Source organism: Bufo bufo, chromosome 5, assembly GCF_905171765.1.
Source record: "Bufo bufo chromosome 5, aBufBuf1.1, whole genome shotgun sequence".
Classification (NCBI taxonomy): Eukaryota; Metazoa; Chordata; class Amphibia; order Anura; family Bufonidae; genus Bufo; species Bufo bufo.
The window spans coordinates 220,585,593-220,602,529 of record NC_053393.1 but is presented as its reverse complement, the minus strand read 5'-3'; the positions used below and the strand labels follow the sequence as shown (position 1 = coordinate 220,602,529).

At 38.8% G+C, this 16,937-nt stretch overlaps 1 protein-coding gene across 4 annotated transcripts in view; it reads left to right on the top strand.

Moving 5' to 3' along the window:
• The window catches only part of ULK4 (unc-51 like kinase 4), an 837,710-nt gene that overhangs the window by 387,556 nt on the left and 433,217 nt on the right, over positions 1 to 16,937 (top strand). For all 4 annotated transcript variants that reach the window (XM_040432903.1, XM_040432904.1, XM_040432901.1 and 1 more), the window contains exons 28-31: positions 1,317 to 1,368; positions 1,468 to 1,612; positions 10,130 to 10,222; positions 10,885 to 10,933. In XM_040432903.1, coding sequence (XP_040288837.1) covers positions 1,317 to 1,368; positions 1,468 to 1,612; positions 10,130 to 10,222; positions 10,885 to 10,933 — 339 coding nt within the window. The remainder of the gene's footprint in view (positions 1 to 1,316; positions 1,369 to 1,467; positions 1,613 to 10,129; positions 10,223 to 10,884; positions 10,934 to 16,937) is intronic.

Genomic DNA, 16,937 nt, shown 5'->3' with positions numbered 1-16,937 from the left:
AAACCGTTTTTTGTTTTTTTTTGTTTATTAATAATCCCTACACTGCGAGCTCTGCATACATAAGTTAAATAATTATTTTTGTATAGTAGAATTTGATAAAAAGCGATTTTTAAAATATGCAAATTACCTTGCTACCAGCAAGTAGGGCGGCTACTTGCTGGTAGCAGCCGCATCCTCGGACCCTAATGACGCCCCCTCCGCATTGTGATTGACAGGGCCAGGGAACGGAATCGTTCTCTGCTGGCCCTGCCTGTTAGCATTCAAAATCTGGCGCCTGCGCTGCGGCCGTACGTATCTTAAATCTGCGCAGGCGCACTGAGAGGCGGCCGCTCTCTCCTCAATGCGCCTGCGCCGGGTGTAGATGTGACGTCATCGGCGCAGGCGCATTGAGGATGGAGCGGCCGAGCGAGTGGCCCTCTCTCAGTGCGCCTGCGCAGATTGAAGATAGGTACGGCCGCGGCGCAGGCGCCAGATTTTGAATGCTAACAGGCAGGGCCAGCAGAGAACGCGGAGGGGGCGTCATTAGGGTCGGAGGATGCGGCTGCTACCAGCAAGTAGCCGCCCTACTTGCTGGTAGCAAGGTAATTTGCATATTTTAAAAATCGCTTTTTATCAAATTCTACTGAACAAAAATGATTATTTAACTTATGTATGCATAAATCGCAGTGTAGGGATTATTAGTAAACAAAAAAAAATAAACGGTTAAGTGGGCTGACAGAAGCCCTTTAATGGAGCTCTAATGCAATTGAATAATTGGGCAATGATGGGGAACCAACAGTTTGTTCCCGATCTATGCCCCATGCTTCGAGCCATATAAATGGAACCTATTGACATGATGCAGGTGTATAAAGTCCATCATTGGCGTGTTGCTATAAAACCCTCATGTAGCAAAATACAATGGAAACTGTGCAAGTGACTGTACCCAAATAGCCCTGAAACATAGAAGGCCTATCAGAAGCAAAAACATGTCAGCTATGGGTTTGGTTTGTTGGGAACTGTTAGGATGAACTTTCCGATCACATAATTGTGTAAATTAGGTTATGTCATTTACAGCTGCTGTCTTTATTGCATTTGTATCATATTTGCTTTTTTCAGTACTTTTCACAATGCGACTTCTAGTTACAAAACAGTGGACTTGGAAACTGAGCTTATAGAAGGACTTCAGTCTCATACAGTAAATCACTGCATCACCACAATTCCAGATGAGCATTTTAATGACAGGCTTTGTCTGTGAAGCCCCTTAGTTTGTGGAGAAACTGATTTCTATTTTTACTGTGACAGTAATTCAGACCAGACGCTCTCTTTCTCTGTTTTAGGTTGTGGACACTATCCTCCCACCATTAGTCTCCCTAGTCTGCAGCCAGAATGGTAAGTTAGGCCACATCAAGTATGCCTCTGTGCAGATTTAACATTTTGTTTCAATTATTATGCTACATGGTAACATTCTTGGCACTTCATGTTTTCTAGTGGAGTGGAGGCTGTTCAGCTTGCGGCTGCTTGCAGAAACCACATCACTGCTTGTAAACCATGAAGCTGTGGCTGAAGGGAGGAATGCGGGCCTTCAGTCAAACACCACATTTCTGTCTTTGGTCCGAAAGTCATTACTCCCACAGTAAGTTCTCTAGATGGGCCAGTGGGCATGATTTAATTCTTTATCTGGCATATCATTTATGTTCCTCATGGCCTGTGTAAGTGTATGTTATTAGTATGCATTTCTATGTGGTTAGTGCAGCACGCCTACCTGACCCAACACAGTTGGGCACAAAAGAAATGATTGACATCTGTTATCCTGCCAAGCATAAGGATTGGGTTGGTTCTCTGCCCCAACTAGTCTAAGACTTGGTAGAGAAAATGTACTGCTTAGTAATAGCAGACTATGTCATTTTTGCTGAAAACATTATTTTCAATCCACTCACATTCATAAAAAAGAAACAATTCTACCACCCACAGATAATTCATAGCAATAAACTGGATTATAATAGCAGCCGCAGGACAGAATTATGTAGCAAGGTACTTGTGACCCCTCTTGACCCGTTTCCAAGAAACTGTGACACTAAGCAACAGAAGAGAACAAATGTGGACCAAGGTGATACTGGTGTGGGTAGCAGTGTATTGCAAGTTAAGAAAGTTGTGTTGATTGATAGATTGAGAATGTCCCGTCGTTGGAATTGGATGGAGATGGAGGAAATCATCGGAAATTGCCCCATTCACCCTTGTCCTGTAATCTGACCCTGCGTTTGTTAATCCTAAATGGATAATACCAAAAGTATGACAGATCTGTGATTCTGCATCTCTTCCTATGAACATTCATAAGTAATTGGAAACCGGTCTTCAAGGCAGGGCTCGCTGTCAGATTTGAGGATGATGCCACTTATAAATAGGGCTGCATACTGTATATCTGCCAGAATTTTCCACATGGGTTAAATCAACTGAAGGCCATCTTGTAGAGTGTAACCCCCTTCGTGGCCAAGGTCTTTGGTGGCTTAATGTCCACATCACATTCTCATATATTTAAACGAAATAGTTTTTTGGCATAGATTGTGCTTTCGTATGGTACCAAATTCTTTAGTTTTATATAGAAATAAATAGACAAAAAGAGTATATAATTTATTTTTTTGTCTTTTTGTAATTCACTGTTATGTTTGATAAAACAAATTCTTCTCTCCTTTATGTAACGATATCCAACATCTGTACCATGTTTAATCCAAATCATCGATGTTATACACAACGACAAAGGTTCTTTTTTCATTCTTGTGTGTCTCTTGCCTTTAGATAGTATTTGGGCTTGCTTTTACTGCTATGCTTTTCACTTTTTATAATAAAAAAACGATAATTATACCACCCTGGCACTTTAGTAGGATTGGACTGGCAAAGTAAGTACACAGCTGCATGGTACATAAGTATTTAGGACATATATACTGTGGGTATATATATATATATATATATATATATATATATACATACAGATGGTGAATTCAAAGTGCATTATGTCAAGCTTTGGCGTTAAAGTGTACGTCCTAGCTGCACGGTGCATCAATATATAGGACGTATATATACAGATGATGGAAGCAAAGGAGTGCATTTGTGAGACAGACGACTCTAAACAGAAGGAAGAATAATAACGCAATGCAGTCCCAGAATCGATTGTATCCTGTGATGACTTTGTATTATTTTTTTTAAGTATTTGTTAATGTTCAGTCATCTAAAAAATAGAAAAATCAATAACAACACTTAATTTTATATTCATCCCATCCCCACCAGACCCCACCATTAGTCACAGTGGAAAACAAAAATAACAATAATAATTAACATATTAAGAAGTATTTGACCCATATAACAGTTATTTTTTTAGCATTCCAGCACATACAGAAGAAAGTATACGGCCATCTTCTATAGTAAATATGTTTATATAATGTGTAGAGGTTTGTAGATGTGAGAGCTGCTTCAAGGCCTTGGTTTTTGACATTTATCAACTAAAATCAATGCAGTTTTGAAATGTCAGGGTGACGGTGAAAGTCTCTGAAGAGTAGCACTTGCTTGTCATGCAGTTATATTCTATGATAATCACATACTATGTATGGTATATACAGACTAATATTCTTATTCTAGATGACCTAGATCCAGGTTACTAGTATGTCACTGTAAAGTTGTTCACCCAAATAGTATGTGTATCTGAACTGTGGGTTAGACTGGTTAATTACCATGTATTAATAGTAGCTAGACTGTGTAGGAGCTCTGAAATATGAGTTCATTTCCAGTCTGCAGATGTTATTGACTTCTAATTATCTCATTTGAAAGTTACTGATGTGCTGCCTCCCAGTTTGGTGGATTATTAAGAATAACAATGCACATATTAATATATGCCTGCTGCACATTGCAGCTTCACATTAAATAGTAATTCATTCAGCTTGCCTGGGCAGGTACATCTCTTGACAGCTGTCACAACCTCTCCATGTGCTTACACCAATCATCTATAGCCTATGGTGACTTCACTTTCAGTGACCTGAATCACGTCTAGGAATCTGAAAGGGGAGCTAAATGATACTTTCTGTATCTCGTTAGACATTAGCTGAAAAATATGGTTAATTAGAAAGTGATATAATATTCTGGAGCTCCTTTGGCTTATCCGTTTACATTTCGGATTTTCCCAAATTTTTTGATTATCATTGCATTGTACTAAATTTGAGCAATTTTTTTTTTTTCTTTATTAAAAACATTTCAGCCCCTTTCTCTGTCCAGCTTTGAGATTCTCAATTAGGCTACATTCACACTACCGTATGTGTTTTTCGGTCCGCAAAACACGGGTACTGTCCGTGTGAATGTAGCCGGCCCTATGATAGAAATGCCTATTCTTGTCCGCGGACAAGAATAGGACATGATCTATCTTTTTTGCGGGGCCGCGGATTGGATCTACGGATGCGGACAGCACATTGTGTGCTGTCCGCATCTTTTGCGGCCCAATTGAAATAAATGCGTCCGCACCTGTTCCCCAAAATTGCAGAACGGATGCAGAGCTAAAAATATGGTCATGTGAATGCACCCTAAGCAGGCTCCATGTTTACACTGTGGCCCATTAGGGAATTCAGCCGACAGCACATGTGAAGCTTATCTCTGATCTCCTGACAACTCATAAACAACCATTATAGCTCAATTTGTATCTTACTGTTAAGAATATAAGCCTTAAATAAGTGTTTATGAGCTGTTAGTAGTTGAGAGATAAGGGCTATACATAGCCGTCAGATGATGATGGCTCATTGTATTTTACTCATTTTGGGCTAAAAATAATTTTTTCAATTGGTCTTTATTAAACATTTTCAGCAGTTTTAGCCTTAGCTGTGTGTATGTTACATACACACAGCTAAGGCTAAAACTGCTGAAAATGTTTAATAAAGACCAATTGAAAAATTTTTTTTAGCCCAAAATGAGTAGAATAGAATGATAAAAAATGGCCCCCAAAGGTGTTCATAGTCTTTAAAAAGTTTATATTATTACAAGAACTTGTATTTTAGGGCATCTGTTAGAAATGGTCTAGTAGAGAGAACTTAATGGGTGCATCTGTACCCACTAAATGATTCTCTGACCATCTAAATGGGGAAGGTAAAGGTAAATGTACTGTTTATTGCCACTGAACCTTCAGGCCTATCACAATGTTCATAGGTTATGCATGTCATGAAGGTATTTTTTTGTTAGTGATATGAAAGCTGTTTAAGAGAGTTAGAAATTTTGGAAGAACTGCATACACTGAAAATCTTAAAGGGGATGTCCAACATCATTGAAAATCTTGGACAAGCCCAACAATTGGTTAAGATAAAAAAAAAAATCTTGGTATAGTCGTTCCTTTCTCTACTGCTATTCTCTGTGGCACTGGTCTGGTCCTACTGCTTGTTTATGGGCAGCAGTGATGTAACCTCTGAAGCCAGTCACTGTCCTCAGCGGTCTACTTCTGAGGGCAGTGGTTGGCTGAAGTGGTGATGTGCCATATAGCAGCATGTCACTACTACTCCTTGCTAACAAACATCAGGACTGGACCAGCACTGCAGAAAACAGCACTGGAGAAAGGAATGAGTATAACAAGACTTTTAATTTCAAGCAATTGCTAGTGCTTGTCTGAGATTTTTGATTACCTCAGGCAACTCCTATAATGCAACTTCATCAGCATATAAGCACCATAATAATTTTGCTGGATACATTCATGCTTACTGGTACTGAAGGAGTAGAGCTTGATAGTATTTCTGCGGTTTTATTGAGTATGTTTAGCAATCAATCTTCTCTAATCAATGAAGAAATGATCAGCCGGCACTCTGATGAAATGGCGTGGTGCACGCGTCCGAGATAGCAATCTTACATGGATAATGAAGAAAGACCGGCACTCACTGTAGTCTTCAACACAAAAGATCATGTCTGTATTGGTCACATACAATACTCTGTGACGCGTTTCGGCTCACATCGGGAGCCTTTCTCAAACAATGGATATGGATATAGCATACAAACATAGTGAACACACGGAATTTAAATAGACCGCCAGGGCGGAAGTGACATCACGTAACCATGGTGATAAAATAAACAAAGACAGAAAAAATGGAAAATCAGAAAACAACTGAAGAAAAGATCCCAGCCGCAACAATCACCATAATGATAATGATGATAGTTAAATACCAAATATTTCTTTGTAACAATATAGCAGAACTAGAAGAAAATTCAAGATATAGTGGTGCTGCTGGGATTTCTTCATGTTTTCTGAAAATAAACAGAAAGAAAAAACTTATTATAAAATTTCAGCAAATGGTACATGGTATATATAAAGAAGCAATTATAACAAATTATATGTATACAATATGTATTAGAGGCTGGAGATTACAGGAAACTGTTAAGATCGTACTCCCGGTTCAAGCCCTTGGGCTCCAGTGTTTGTAGAATATGAATCCAATAGGATTCGCGCTTCTTTAACATCTTAACCCTGTCACCACCTCTGCGAGGTTGCGACACATGATTTGAACCCGGGACCTCTCACCTGGGATCTTTTCTTCAGTTTTCTGATTTTCCATTTTTTCTGTCTTTGTTTATTTTATCACCATGGTTACGTGATGTCACTTCCGCCCTGGCGGTCTATTTAAATTCTGTGTGTTCACTATGTTTGTATGCTATATCCATATCCATTGTTTGAGAAAGGCTCCCGATGTGAGCCGAAACGCGTCACAGAGTATTGTATGTGACCAATAAAGACATCATCTTTTGTGATGAAGACTACAGTGAGTGCCGGTCTTTCTTCATTATCTTCTCTAATCAAGGCATACCATAGAGACATTCAATGCAATTTCTTTAGGGAGCCTGGAGAAAGGGTACCCCTCGTAGGTAAACTCATCCACTTTTCTAACATAGGTTTCCTTCTACATGGTCTCAGCAAGATAGCTGGAAACTGGATAATGGAGTTGAGTGAGCAGATTTTAACTAGCTGCAATGCCTACTGTCCTAAGTGGAAAGGGATATGTTGAATGGAAGCATAAAATTTGGCTTACTCTTATTTTTTGCTATAGTGCCCCCTCTCTACTTTGAACTGTTATAGTATTATTGTTCCTATTAGGCGTGATCACTACATCTGTATGGCTTGCCATTTCCCCTCTGTCTTCCCATTTTGGTAATTTTTGGCTTCCAGTCTAAAAATTACTCATTGATTAAGATTTGAGAGCTAAGCTCTCCCTGGTGTAAAGGAGAATGCCCCCTTTTCTGTGATGTGGCATTATAGAAATAAGATAGTAGCCTATGAAAATAATAATAATAACTAACAGTTCTTGAAGATATGTTTCATCGTCGAGCTATCCACAGCTACGTCTAACATTTCTCTTTAAAAGTTATCATATAAAAAATAGTTCTTTGAGAGCCAAGAGCGTAGCCTTTTGTTCCTTTTTGTGCCTTATTTCAGAATCTTTAACTTCATGTATAATATTTACTAATCTCCATATTATGGGTGCACGGTTTTAATAAATTGTACTTTCTTCTGAAGGCTATAGAAATTGCTTTTGCTTTGAATTACTGTAACCCGCTGCTTGTTTACTCATGCATAACAGAACTCATATATTTGTTCTTTTCATAAATATCTGCAGTATGCACAGATCTTTGTGCTTAAGTACAATGGTTTATTTTTTATGTCAAAGCACCACATTTTTCAGTTCTCTGACCTTGTTGAAATTCCAACAAAATTACAATAAGATAATTAACAAAGGAGATGAGTAGCAATGGAAAATGCCTTGGCAGATCAGTTTGAAAATGAAAAATTGAATTATAACATTTTATATTGCTTTTAGTAGACTTTATTGTTCTCTTCCTGTATTAAAGTAAAAAACAGAGAGTCCTGCAGAAAGAGCTTTGTAAATGCCAGTGCTGGGGAGAAGTTCTCTATACACCATTATAATGAGTAGTCAGTCATGGATATTTAATCACATTATCATTTAATAATGAAGGCAAAAGTTCCTTTCTGGCTAAAATGTTACTGCCATTTGGAATACCTGTGCTGAACCTAGAACTTATAAACCCATCAACTTATAAAACTTACTTTTTCTTCAACCATCTCAAACATTGTTGGGTATGGGATCAAAATCAAGTGGCTCAATTGGTGGAAGTGTATAAATATTACTAGAAGTAATGCTACCCGATGTAGTATTAGTAGTGCTATTACTGCAATCATAGTTACTAATAAGTACAGTATTAATTCTTATTCACTATGATTACATGTACTCCCTGCTGCAATATGTGTTACACACAGCTCAAATATGTATTTTGCTTTTTGGAAGTCCCTTGAACCTATTACCCCTACATTTTAATTCCATTGACAAAAACCCCAAGTAAAATTGTTCATATTTGTGCTAAAAATATTAAACTCAGATTCGGATCTTTACTGTTCACTGCACTGACATCAAACAGGCAGACATTTTGAAAATGATAAAAGTAGACTAGAAATTGGCTCAACTTTTCACTATACAGTAATCAAGTTTCATGCACATGAACCAGAAAGCCTATTTAGGCGGTGTTCACACTGTCACCATGAGTGCATTGCTGTTTACCCTTTTAAAATGAAACCAAAGAAGCCAACGACCCCCACTGTAAGTCATTTTGCTGTACCGGATTGGGTATTGTGTTATAATTTTCTATAATAACAGAAATCACAATGCCTTAAATGTATAATAATTAGCTGGTGAAGATTTGAGCTTCTGATGCTCCTAATTTATTAAGACGCATTTGCCTCTTGATGAATTATATGCAGAGGAGATCAGTACTGGCTTAGGAACATCAGCCTTCATGAAATCTCCCTATATATGTCTGACAGCTGATTTCCTACAAGTCTATACTATACAGTATACTTACTATGCCTTTTTTGGTAGAGTTTATTTTTGCTTTCGTTTTGGCTTGAAAAAGGCCCGGCATGGCCAAAACATGATAGTTTTTTATTATTTTTTATTAATTAAATAAGCATCAACCTTTTATTAGAATGTCTGGTTCCTTGGACTTGTCTTTTTGGATTTCTATGCAGCTAACTGGAAAGCTACATCATTACCCATCGGGGTGGGCAATTGATGCATGCTATCACTGTAGTTGAACTGTCTTTTTAATAGAGTTATAGAAAATTTTTAAAACTGGCGTCACTAGTAACCACACTTTCTCCTCCTCAGCTCCTGTTTAAGTAAGTGGGACATGAACTGTAGTTGCTGGCATGGGCACTTCTCGGGGATCGGACCCTTCTGCTTCCAGGTCCATCTTCTGTTTCGTTTCTGGCACTGCCAGAACAGCTGATTTATGGGGATGCTGTGTGTTGGACCCCATTGATCTGACATTCATGACCTATCCAAAGGATAGGTCATCAATACTTCCAGGCTGGACTACCCATAACATTTATAACAGATGGAAGGAAGTATAGCTGCTATAGAAGACTTTACAGGGTTTGTCTGCAGCCTTAGAGACATATAGATCTGCATTGGATCTGTAGACAAAAAAATGCTATGATAGGCATTGTCAAGACATTTTCTTTATCTTCATGTGCATTGGAATAACACAAGTAGATAAACAGAAAGGCGGCACTCACCACAGTGGTAAAAAACTCCTTTTATTCTTCCAACCATATACAATAAAAATAGGGCTGGGGCGGATTCTTGCCTCTACACAGAGGGCGAAGTGGCGACGGCCGTTTCGCGCTTACGTGCCTCTTCGAGCCACTGACCTCATCGCGCAGACACTCGCACCTTTTAAGCGTCACTTCATACAGTTTCTACAGCAACCCCTAACGCTATTTTACTTATTAAAACAAAATAACTCAAAATGACACATACCGTTAGAGCTCATACATGTTGTCGACATTATATAAACACGCTCACATCGTTCCTTTCATTTAAACCTAAAGGGCCCGTAGCTGCAGTCCGGACTATCCATCTAGCCTCCTTTTGTAGGAGTAGGCGATGCTGGTCTCCTCTTTGTGGCATACTTCGAACTAATTCAATACCTGCAAAGCTCATGTGCAGCTTTATGTGCATTGGTTCAAAGAAGCAGTTGGTTGTAGTTGGAGGTGACATTCATTTTATTGGTTATGTATTGTTATCAAGTAATATTAAATGGAAAAGGCTGATTATTTCTGTCGTTGTAGGTATGACAGAATTATTCTGGAACCTGATCCTGTACCTGTGTATGGATTAAAGTTGTTGGTGGCTTTGACTGAGTACAGTCCAATTTTCATCAGGTAAGTATTCATTTACATAGACTAAGGGCATTTTTGCCATTATGGTATCTAACATTCACCGACAAGACCTGGTTCTTCCAAACTACTCTACAAATCACAGCAAATGGGAGCACCATTCAGTCCTATTGAAAGTGGTTCCTCACGTTTGGCCAATTCTTCCTATTATTCCAGAGGTTAAACCCCCACATATCAAAGTTTTATAAAAGTAAGTAAGGGGTTGCTACAGTAAAATGAGCCTACAAATCGTGGACCAGATGATTCACACTACAACCAGTCCTATACTCACTTTTCCAACATCCTGCACAGTCTTCCTCAGTAATGTCTCCCTGTTAGGATTTTCTTTAAAAACCTTTTCTGTAATGTAGCAGCCGTTCTTTCAGCCACATGCAGGTTCGTTAGGTTACTATGCTGCACCATGAAAAAAATCCATAATTAACTGTATAGAAAATTAAACTTCGCTTCTCCTGTAATGAAAACCCATTGACCTGCACAAGTCTTAGATGCAAAGTATAAATGTTCTTCCCTGTGATTAATTGTGTTAGTAGATCTTCCCTTATGGAGTGTGAATAGAAACTACTTGGCCTTACCTGAACTAAGAAACTGTGATTGTACTTAACTCAGTATAATGTAGTAATTTCCTGTTGTTCTTTCATTTCTGAAAGGGACATTGAAGAGAGCAACCTTGTTCCTGTACTTTTCCAAGTGATTCTGGTAAGAATAATTTTGACTTGGATTTAGTATAATGAAGGCATTATTCTAGTTGAGAGTGGCAGGAGGCCCTATTACATGTATTCTTGACCTCAGGAAGCTTCGATTGTGTGTAACTACAGTTTGGTTTCAGCCTTTTCCAAAATTTCCATATAGCTTTTTTAAGAAGCAATAACATGCAGGGGTGAGAAGAATATGGCGGCTTGGGACCTTTATATTAATGATAGTGGCCCCGAATCACCAGTGACCTCACTATTAGGGCTCATGCACATGATCATATGTATTTTGCGGTCTGCAAAACAACCGGAACATCTGGCCCCTAATAGAACAGTCCTATCCTTGTCTGTAATGCAGACAATAATAGGACATGTTCTATTTTTTTGCAGATCAGACATACGGAAATGGAATGCACACAGAATAACTGCGGACCCATTGAAATGAATGGTTCCGTATATGATCCGCCCCAAAAAAATGGAACAGACACAGAAAGAAAATACATTTCTGTGCATGAGCCCATAAACTGTTTGCGTAGACACATAGCTGTGGTTCACCTGATTAAAACTCTGTTTTTCTTTTGTTAATCTGAGGCTCTGTTCCTGAGATATGCAATATGCACATTAGACCTTTGGTGTAGGGAGGGTGTCACAATTGCTCTTGTTGCACTTAAGCTCCACTCCTTTGATTAATAGGGCCAAGCAGTGGTAAAACAGGGAGCGAGGCACTGGCCCCCGAAAATAGTGGTGCTTGGGCACAAAGAGCAATGGTGACAGCCTGATTGCACCAAAGGCCTGATTTACATATTAAGAAAGAGTATTATAAGTCGGGAATGGAGCCTCAGAAAAACAAAAGAAAAATAGTGTTTTAATCTGGTGAACCACATCTATGTGTCTATGCAAACAGTTCCATAGGGAGGTCGCTGGTGACAGATTCCCTTTAAGGATATATTTGGGAGCTGCAACCTCTAATACATAAATGCATTCTGGTTTTAGCGGGTACACTTATTTAGTGTATTACATAATTTATCTAATTGTCTGATATACTTTGTGTATCAATTTTTGGCAGTTTCTTTTTTTTGTAAATTCTTTAGATTTTCAATATCACAATATAGAAGACAAAAATGTCATGAATGGGCCTCAGCCCAACGACCATGTTAAGTATGTTTTACAGGTAAACATCTGAACCCAATAATCGGGCAAAAGGCACAGACAATCAGTGACAGTGTCTAATGTTCGAAATACAAAAAGACATTCTCAAACGAAAACATGGAGAGTAGGGGGGGCGGGGGAAATATGGAAGCTGAGGGGGGAGGAGGGGAAAGAGGGGGAAAAAAAGTAGGGGGAGTTGTTCCTATTTGCAATTCTGTACCGTTTATATTCCTAAGAGCTTTGAAACACGATCCAGTGTTGCCACATTTTATAGAATTTGGTATATGTACCTCTCATAGATGTTGTTAGGTCCTCCATTCTCATGACCTCCTGCATTTTGTTAATCCACCTTGCTATTGTGGGAGCAGATGTTTGTTTCCACATACAAGGGATACAAGCTCTTGCGGCGTTAACCATATGTCGCACCACCGTCTTTCTATACGTAGATAAGGGAATCTCGCTATGATGGAGCAGGAAGAATGCAGGTGTCTTAGGAAGAGCGTGAGAAGTAAATTGGACGTGATGCGCCATACCTCATGCCAAAAGCCGGCTAGCACGGGACACTCCCCAAAGACATGCAAAATCGATCCTCTAGTTTTCCCACAACACTAACAAAGCAGGGAGACTGCTGGTGGTTTCTAATATCTCTGCTTGGGAACTCTGAAAGGAAACCTTCATTGTTTAGTGTGAAAAGACAGCACACTTATGAGTGTTTTCTCTTGTAATGGGCTCTGAATCTGTGTGATTATCACATAATCAGCAATTGTTACAATATGGATTTACAGTGTTGCTTTGGTTTTCATTAAAATGTAAGCATCATTTGCATTTTGTGCCATAAATCAACAAGCAGAGATATGAAACTTTGTAATATATCTTATTATAGAAAATGCCTCTTTCTCCAAACATAATCCTGATCATTCACGCTCAGTTCATTGGTAAAATCTGTCTTCAGAGAGGCAGCTGTAAAGACTGACAGCTCTCTGAAGGATCAGATTACAGCTGTTGCCCATTAGAAGACTATGGAGAGGGGAGGGTGAGGAATAGGGAGCAGCATAAGTGAGAGAGAGGGGAACACAGACACACTTAAATGCAACTTCGTCTTATAGCAGTTGTTCTGATTTCTCACCCTAGTGCTGGATTCACAGCTGGCACCGTTTATTACTAATGTATAATTTCCTCCATGCTGCTGCTTCTGATGGTGCTACAGTTGCAAGAAAAAGTATGTGAACCCTTTGGAATGATATGGATTTCTGCACAAATTGGTCATAAAATGTCATTTGATCTTCATCTAAGTCACAACAATAGACAATCACAGTCTGTTTAAATTAATAACACACAAAGAATTAAATGTTACCATGTTTTTATTGAACACACCATGTAAACATATACAATGCAGGTGGAAAAAGTACATAAACCCTTGGATTTTATAACTTGTTGAACCTCCTTGGGCAGCAATAACTTCAACCAAATGTTTCCTGTAGTTGCAGATCAGACGTGCACAACGGTCAGGAGTAATTCTTGACCATTCCTCTTTACAGAACTGTTTCAGTTCAGCAATATTCTTGGGATGTCTGGTGTGAATCGCTTTCTTGAGGTCATGCCACAGCATCTCAATCGGGTTGAGGTCAGGACTCTGACTGGGCCACTCCAGAAGGCGTATTTTCTTCTGTTTAAGCCATTCTGTTGTTGATTTACTTTGGTTGTTGTCCTGTTGCAACACCCATCTTCTCTTGAGCTTCAGCTGGTAGACAGATGGCCTTAAGTTCTCCTGCAAAATGTCTTGATAAACTTAGGAATTAATTTTTCGTTCGATGATAGCAATCCGTCCAGGCCCTGACGCAGCAAAGCAGCCCCAAACCATGATGCCCCCACCACCATACTTCACAGTTGGGATGAGGTTTTGATGTTGGTGTGCTGTGCCTCTTTTTCTCCACACATAGTGTTGTGTGTTTCTTCCAAACAACTCAACTTTGGTTTCATCTGTCCACAAAATATTTTGCCAGTAGTGCTGTGGAACATCCAGGTGCTCTTGTGCAAACTGTAAAAGTGCAGCAATGTTTTTTTTGGACAGCAGTGGCTTCCTCTGTGGTATCCTCCCATGAAATCCATTCTTGTTTAGTGTTTTACGTATCGTAGATTCGCTAACATGGATGTTAGCATATGCCAGAGACTTTTGTAAGTCTTTAGCTGACACTCTAGGATTCTTCTTCACCTCACTGAGCAGTCTGCGCTGTGCTTTTGCAGTCATCTTTACAGGACGGCCACTCCTAGGGAGACTAGCAGCAGTGCTGAACTTTCTCCATTTATAGACCATTTGTCTTACCGTGGACTGATGAACAGCAAGGCTTTTGGAGATACTTTTATAACCCTTTCTAGCTTTATGCAAGTCAACAATTCTTAATCGTAGGTCTTCTGAGAGCTCTTTTGTGCTACACATCATTCACATCAGGCAATGCTTCTTGTGAAAAGCAAACCCAGAACTGGTGTGTGTTTTTTATAGGGCAGGGCAGCTGTAACACCTCCAATCTCATCTCATTGATTGTGCTCCAGCTGGCTGACACCTCACTCCAATTAGCTCTTGGAGATGTCATTAGTCTAGGGGTTCACATACTTTTTCCACCTGCACTGTGAATGTTTACATGGTGTGTTCAATAAAAACATGGTAACATTTAATTCTTTGTGTGTTATTAGTTTAAGCAGACTGTGATTGTCTATTGTTGTGACTTAGATGAAGATCAGATCACATTTTATGACCAATTTGTGCAGAAATCCATATCATTCCAAAGGGTTCACATACTTTTTCTTGCAACTGTATATAAAGACAGAAGAGCAGGATCTTTTCTTCTTTGTGTGTGCTGTGTATGGGAGGCATCATAGCAGCTATTCTCCACCTATTTTACAGCTGAGTTTAGGGAAAAGGTATAATTCAAGATGGAGCCTGTTAGGAGAAAACTGTTGATAAATGCTAGATACAAGTCATAGATATAGTATTATTTTTCATATACAGAAAACCGTTTATTCAGAAAAGTAATCTGAAACATCACTTACACTTTAAACAATGAATCATCTTTATGTGCTGAATTAGATGGCCTTTTATATGTAGGTTCATCAAAGGTAAACCTTTAATTTGTGATTTCTGAAACCCATAAGACTGTGTAAATGTATTAAGGATTAAAAACCCTCTACCATAAATATACTCCTGTGTTTTTTAGAAGTACTGATAAAATAAACTTTACCGGTCTTGTTACATAAAGCTCTAAATCATTGCACATCAAAGTAACTTTGCTGAGGAATTGAACAGTTCTCTGCCCTTGGGATGTGACACCAGAGATTCAGACCTAGTTTTAGGAAAGAGCTTTTTCGTAAACCAGGATTATACCTGTAGCAGCTTTAATACTGTAATTACTGTAGGTATTCATGCATAGCATGGAGATAATGCTGCCTACTCTAGTTGAATGTAAAATAACCTGAACAATAAAACACCTGTGTATTTGTACACTTATGGGCAAAGATGAATTACAGTTATGGTGACGACCTGTCCAGAGTAGGAGCAGAGATTCAGAAGTAAAAACTGGAAAAGTGACATTTGCTTTAGCTGTACATAAAATAAGAAAAGTTTGGAAATGGAGCATTGCTTTAGAATCCTCTAAAGACCAGATTTATATGGTAGGGCATGCATTCTCTTCATTTTAAGGAAGCTGTATTGCCCCAGAATTAATAGTGGCACTTTTTCAAAATAAATGCTTTAAACTGAAGCTGTAAAGAATAGTTAGCTAGAATGATGTCGCTTGTCTAAGACATTAAGGCTGTTAAGTCTTAAATTTCCACATAATGTGTGACTGGAAAACATGTAATTTTTTTTTCTGGGCTGTCATCTACTGTAATGTTTATTAATCATTTCACCTTCTCAGCCATGAAGAAAATCTCTGTTCTACTTGTCCTTTTATTGCTTTATTCCATCATATCTTGCCCTCGGTGGAGATGATGCAGGGGTGTGAAAAAGAACTTCCATCACACTGAGATTTGTATGCTTTATATTTTATACCCAAACACTGGTAGAATACTGTAGACCAGATGGACACAACCTGAAGTCCATGGGGCTGATGTGGTCCTTGAAGCATCTCTTTGTCATCCTAGACATTAGGGAAATTTTGCACAATGTGATATTTCTTGATCACTTATCTGTATAAAAGACCAAGTGATTTGTAGGTGACTTTCCTAGTGAATGTAACTGAGCTCCAGTATCAGATATAACAACAAGGGTGGAGGTAGCACTTCACCCCAGTGAAAGTGCCACAATGTGCCATCCAAAGCTATGACCCCTCCTTTCTGATGATCATGGTATTTTGGGAATAGTGTGGATACTTGTTGATAATATGACTTATCCCAAGCATACTGTTGGTATTTAATGTTATTTCCTTGATCACACATTTCCTTGCCAAAGATGTATGTAATACATTATGACTTTAAATGATATTCAGAGAGAAAATATAAGGGGCAAGAGGAGGGGGATGCAAATGATATCAGTACAAAAGTCACAGCCTGTTACTGTCCTCTCTCCACCTGTACAGCTTCCAGTGACCCTGAGGGAGGGGGAAACAAAAACTTTGTTTTCATGTTATCACCCCTTCTACCCATCAGGGAGGACATGTGCAATCTGATTATCACATTTAGAGGGGGTTCTTTTTTTTTTCTACTACGGGGTGAGAAGATGATCAGTTGTCATTTCTGTGACTCAAATGTTTACCAGCATCTGGATCTCAGTAGTTATTCGTCAATTTTGTTAAGCCATGAATATTTGAAGATCTCTCTTGTAGAAATATGCATAATGTCTGCATGTCCCGAACTTTCATTTTTAGGAG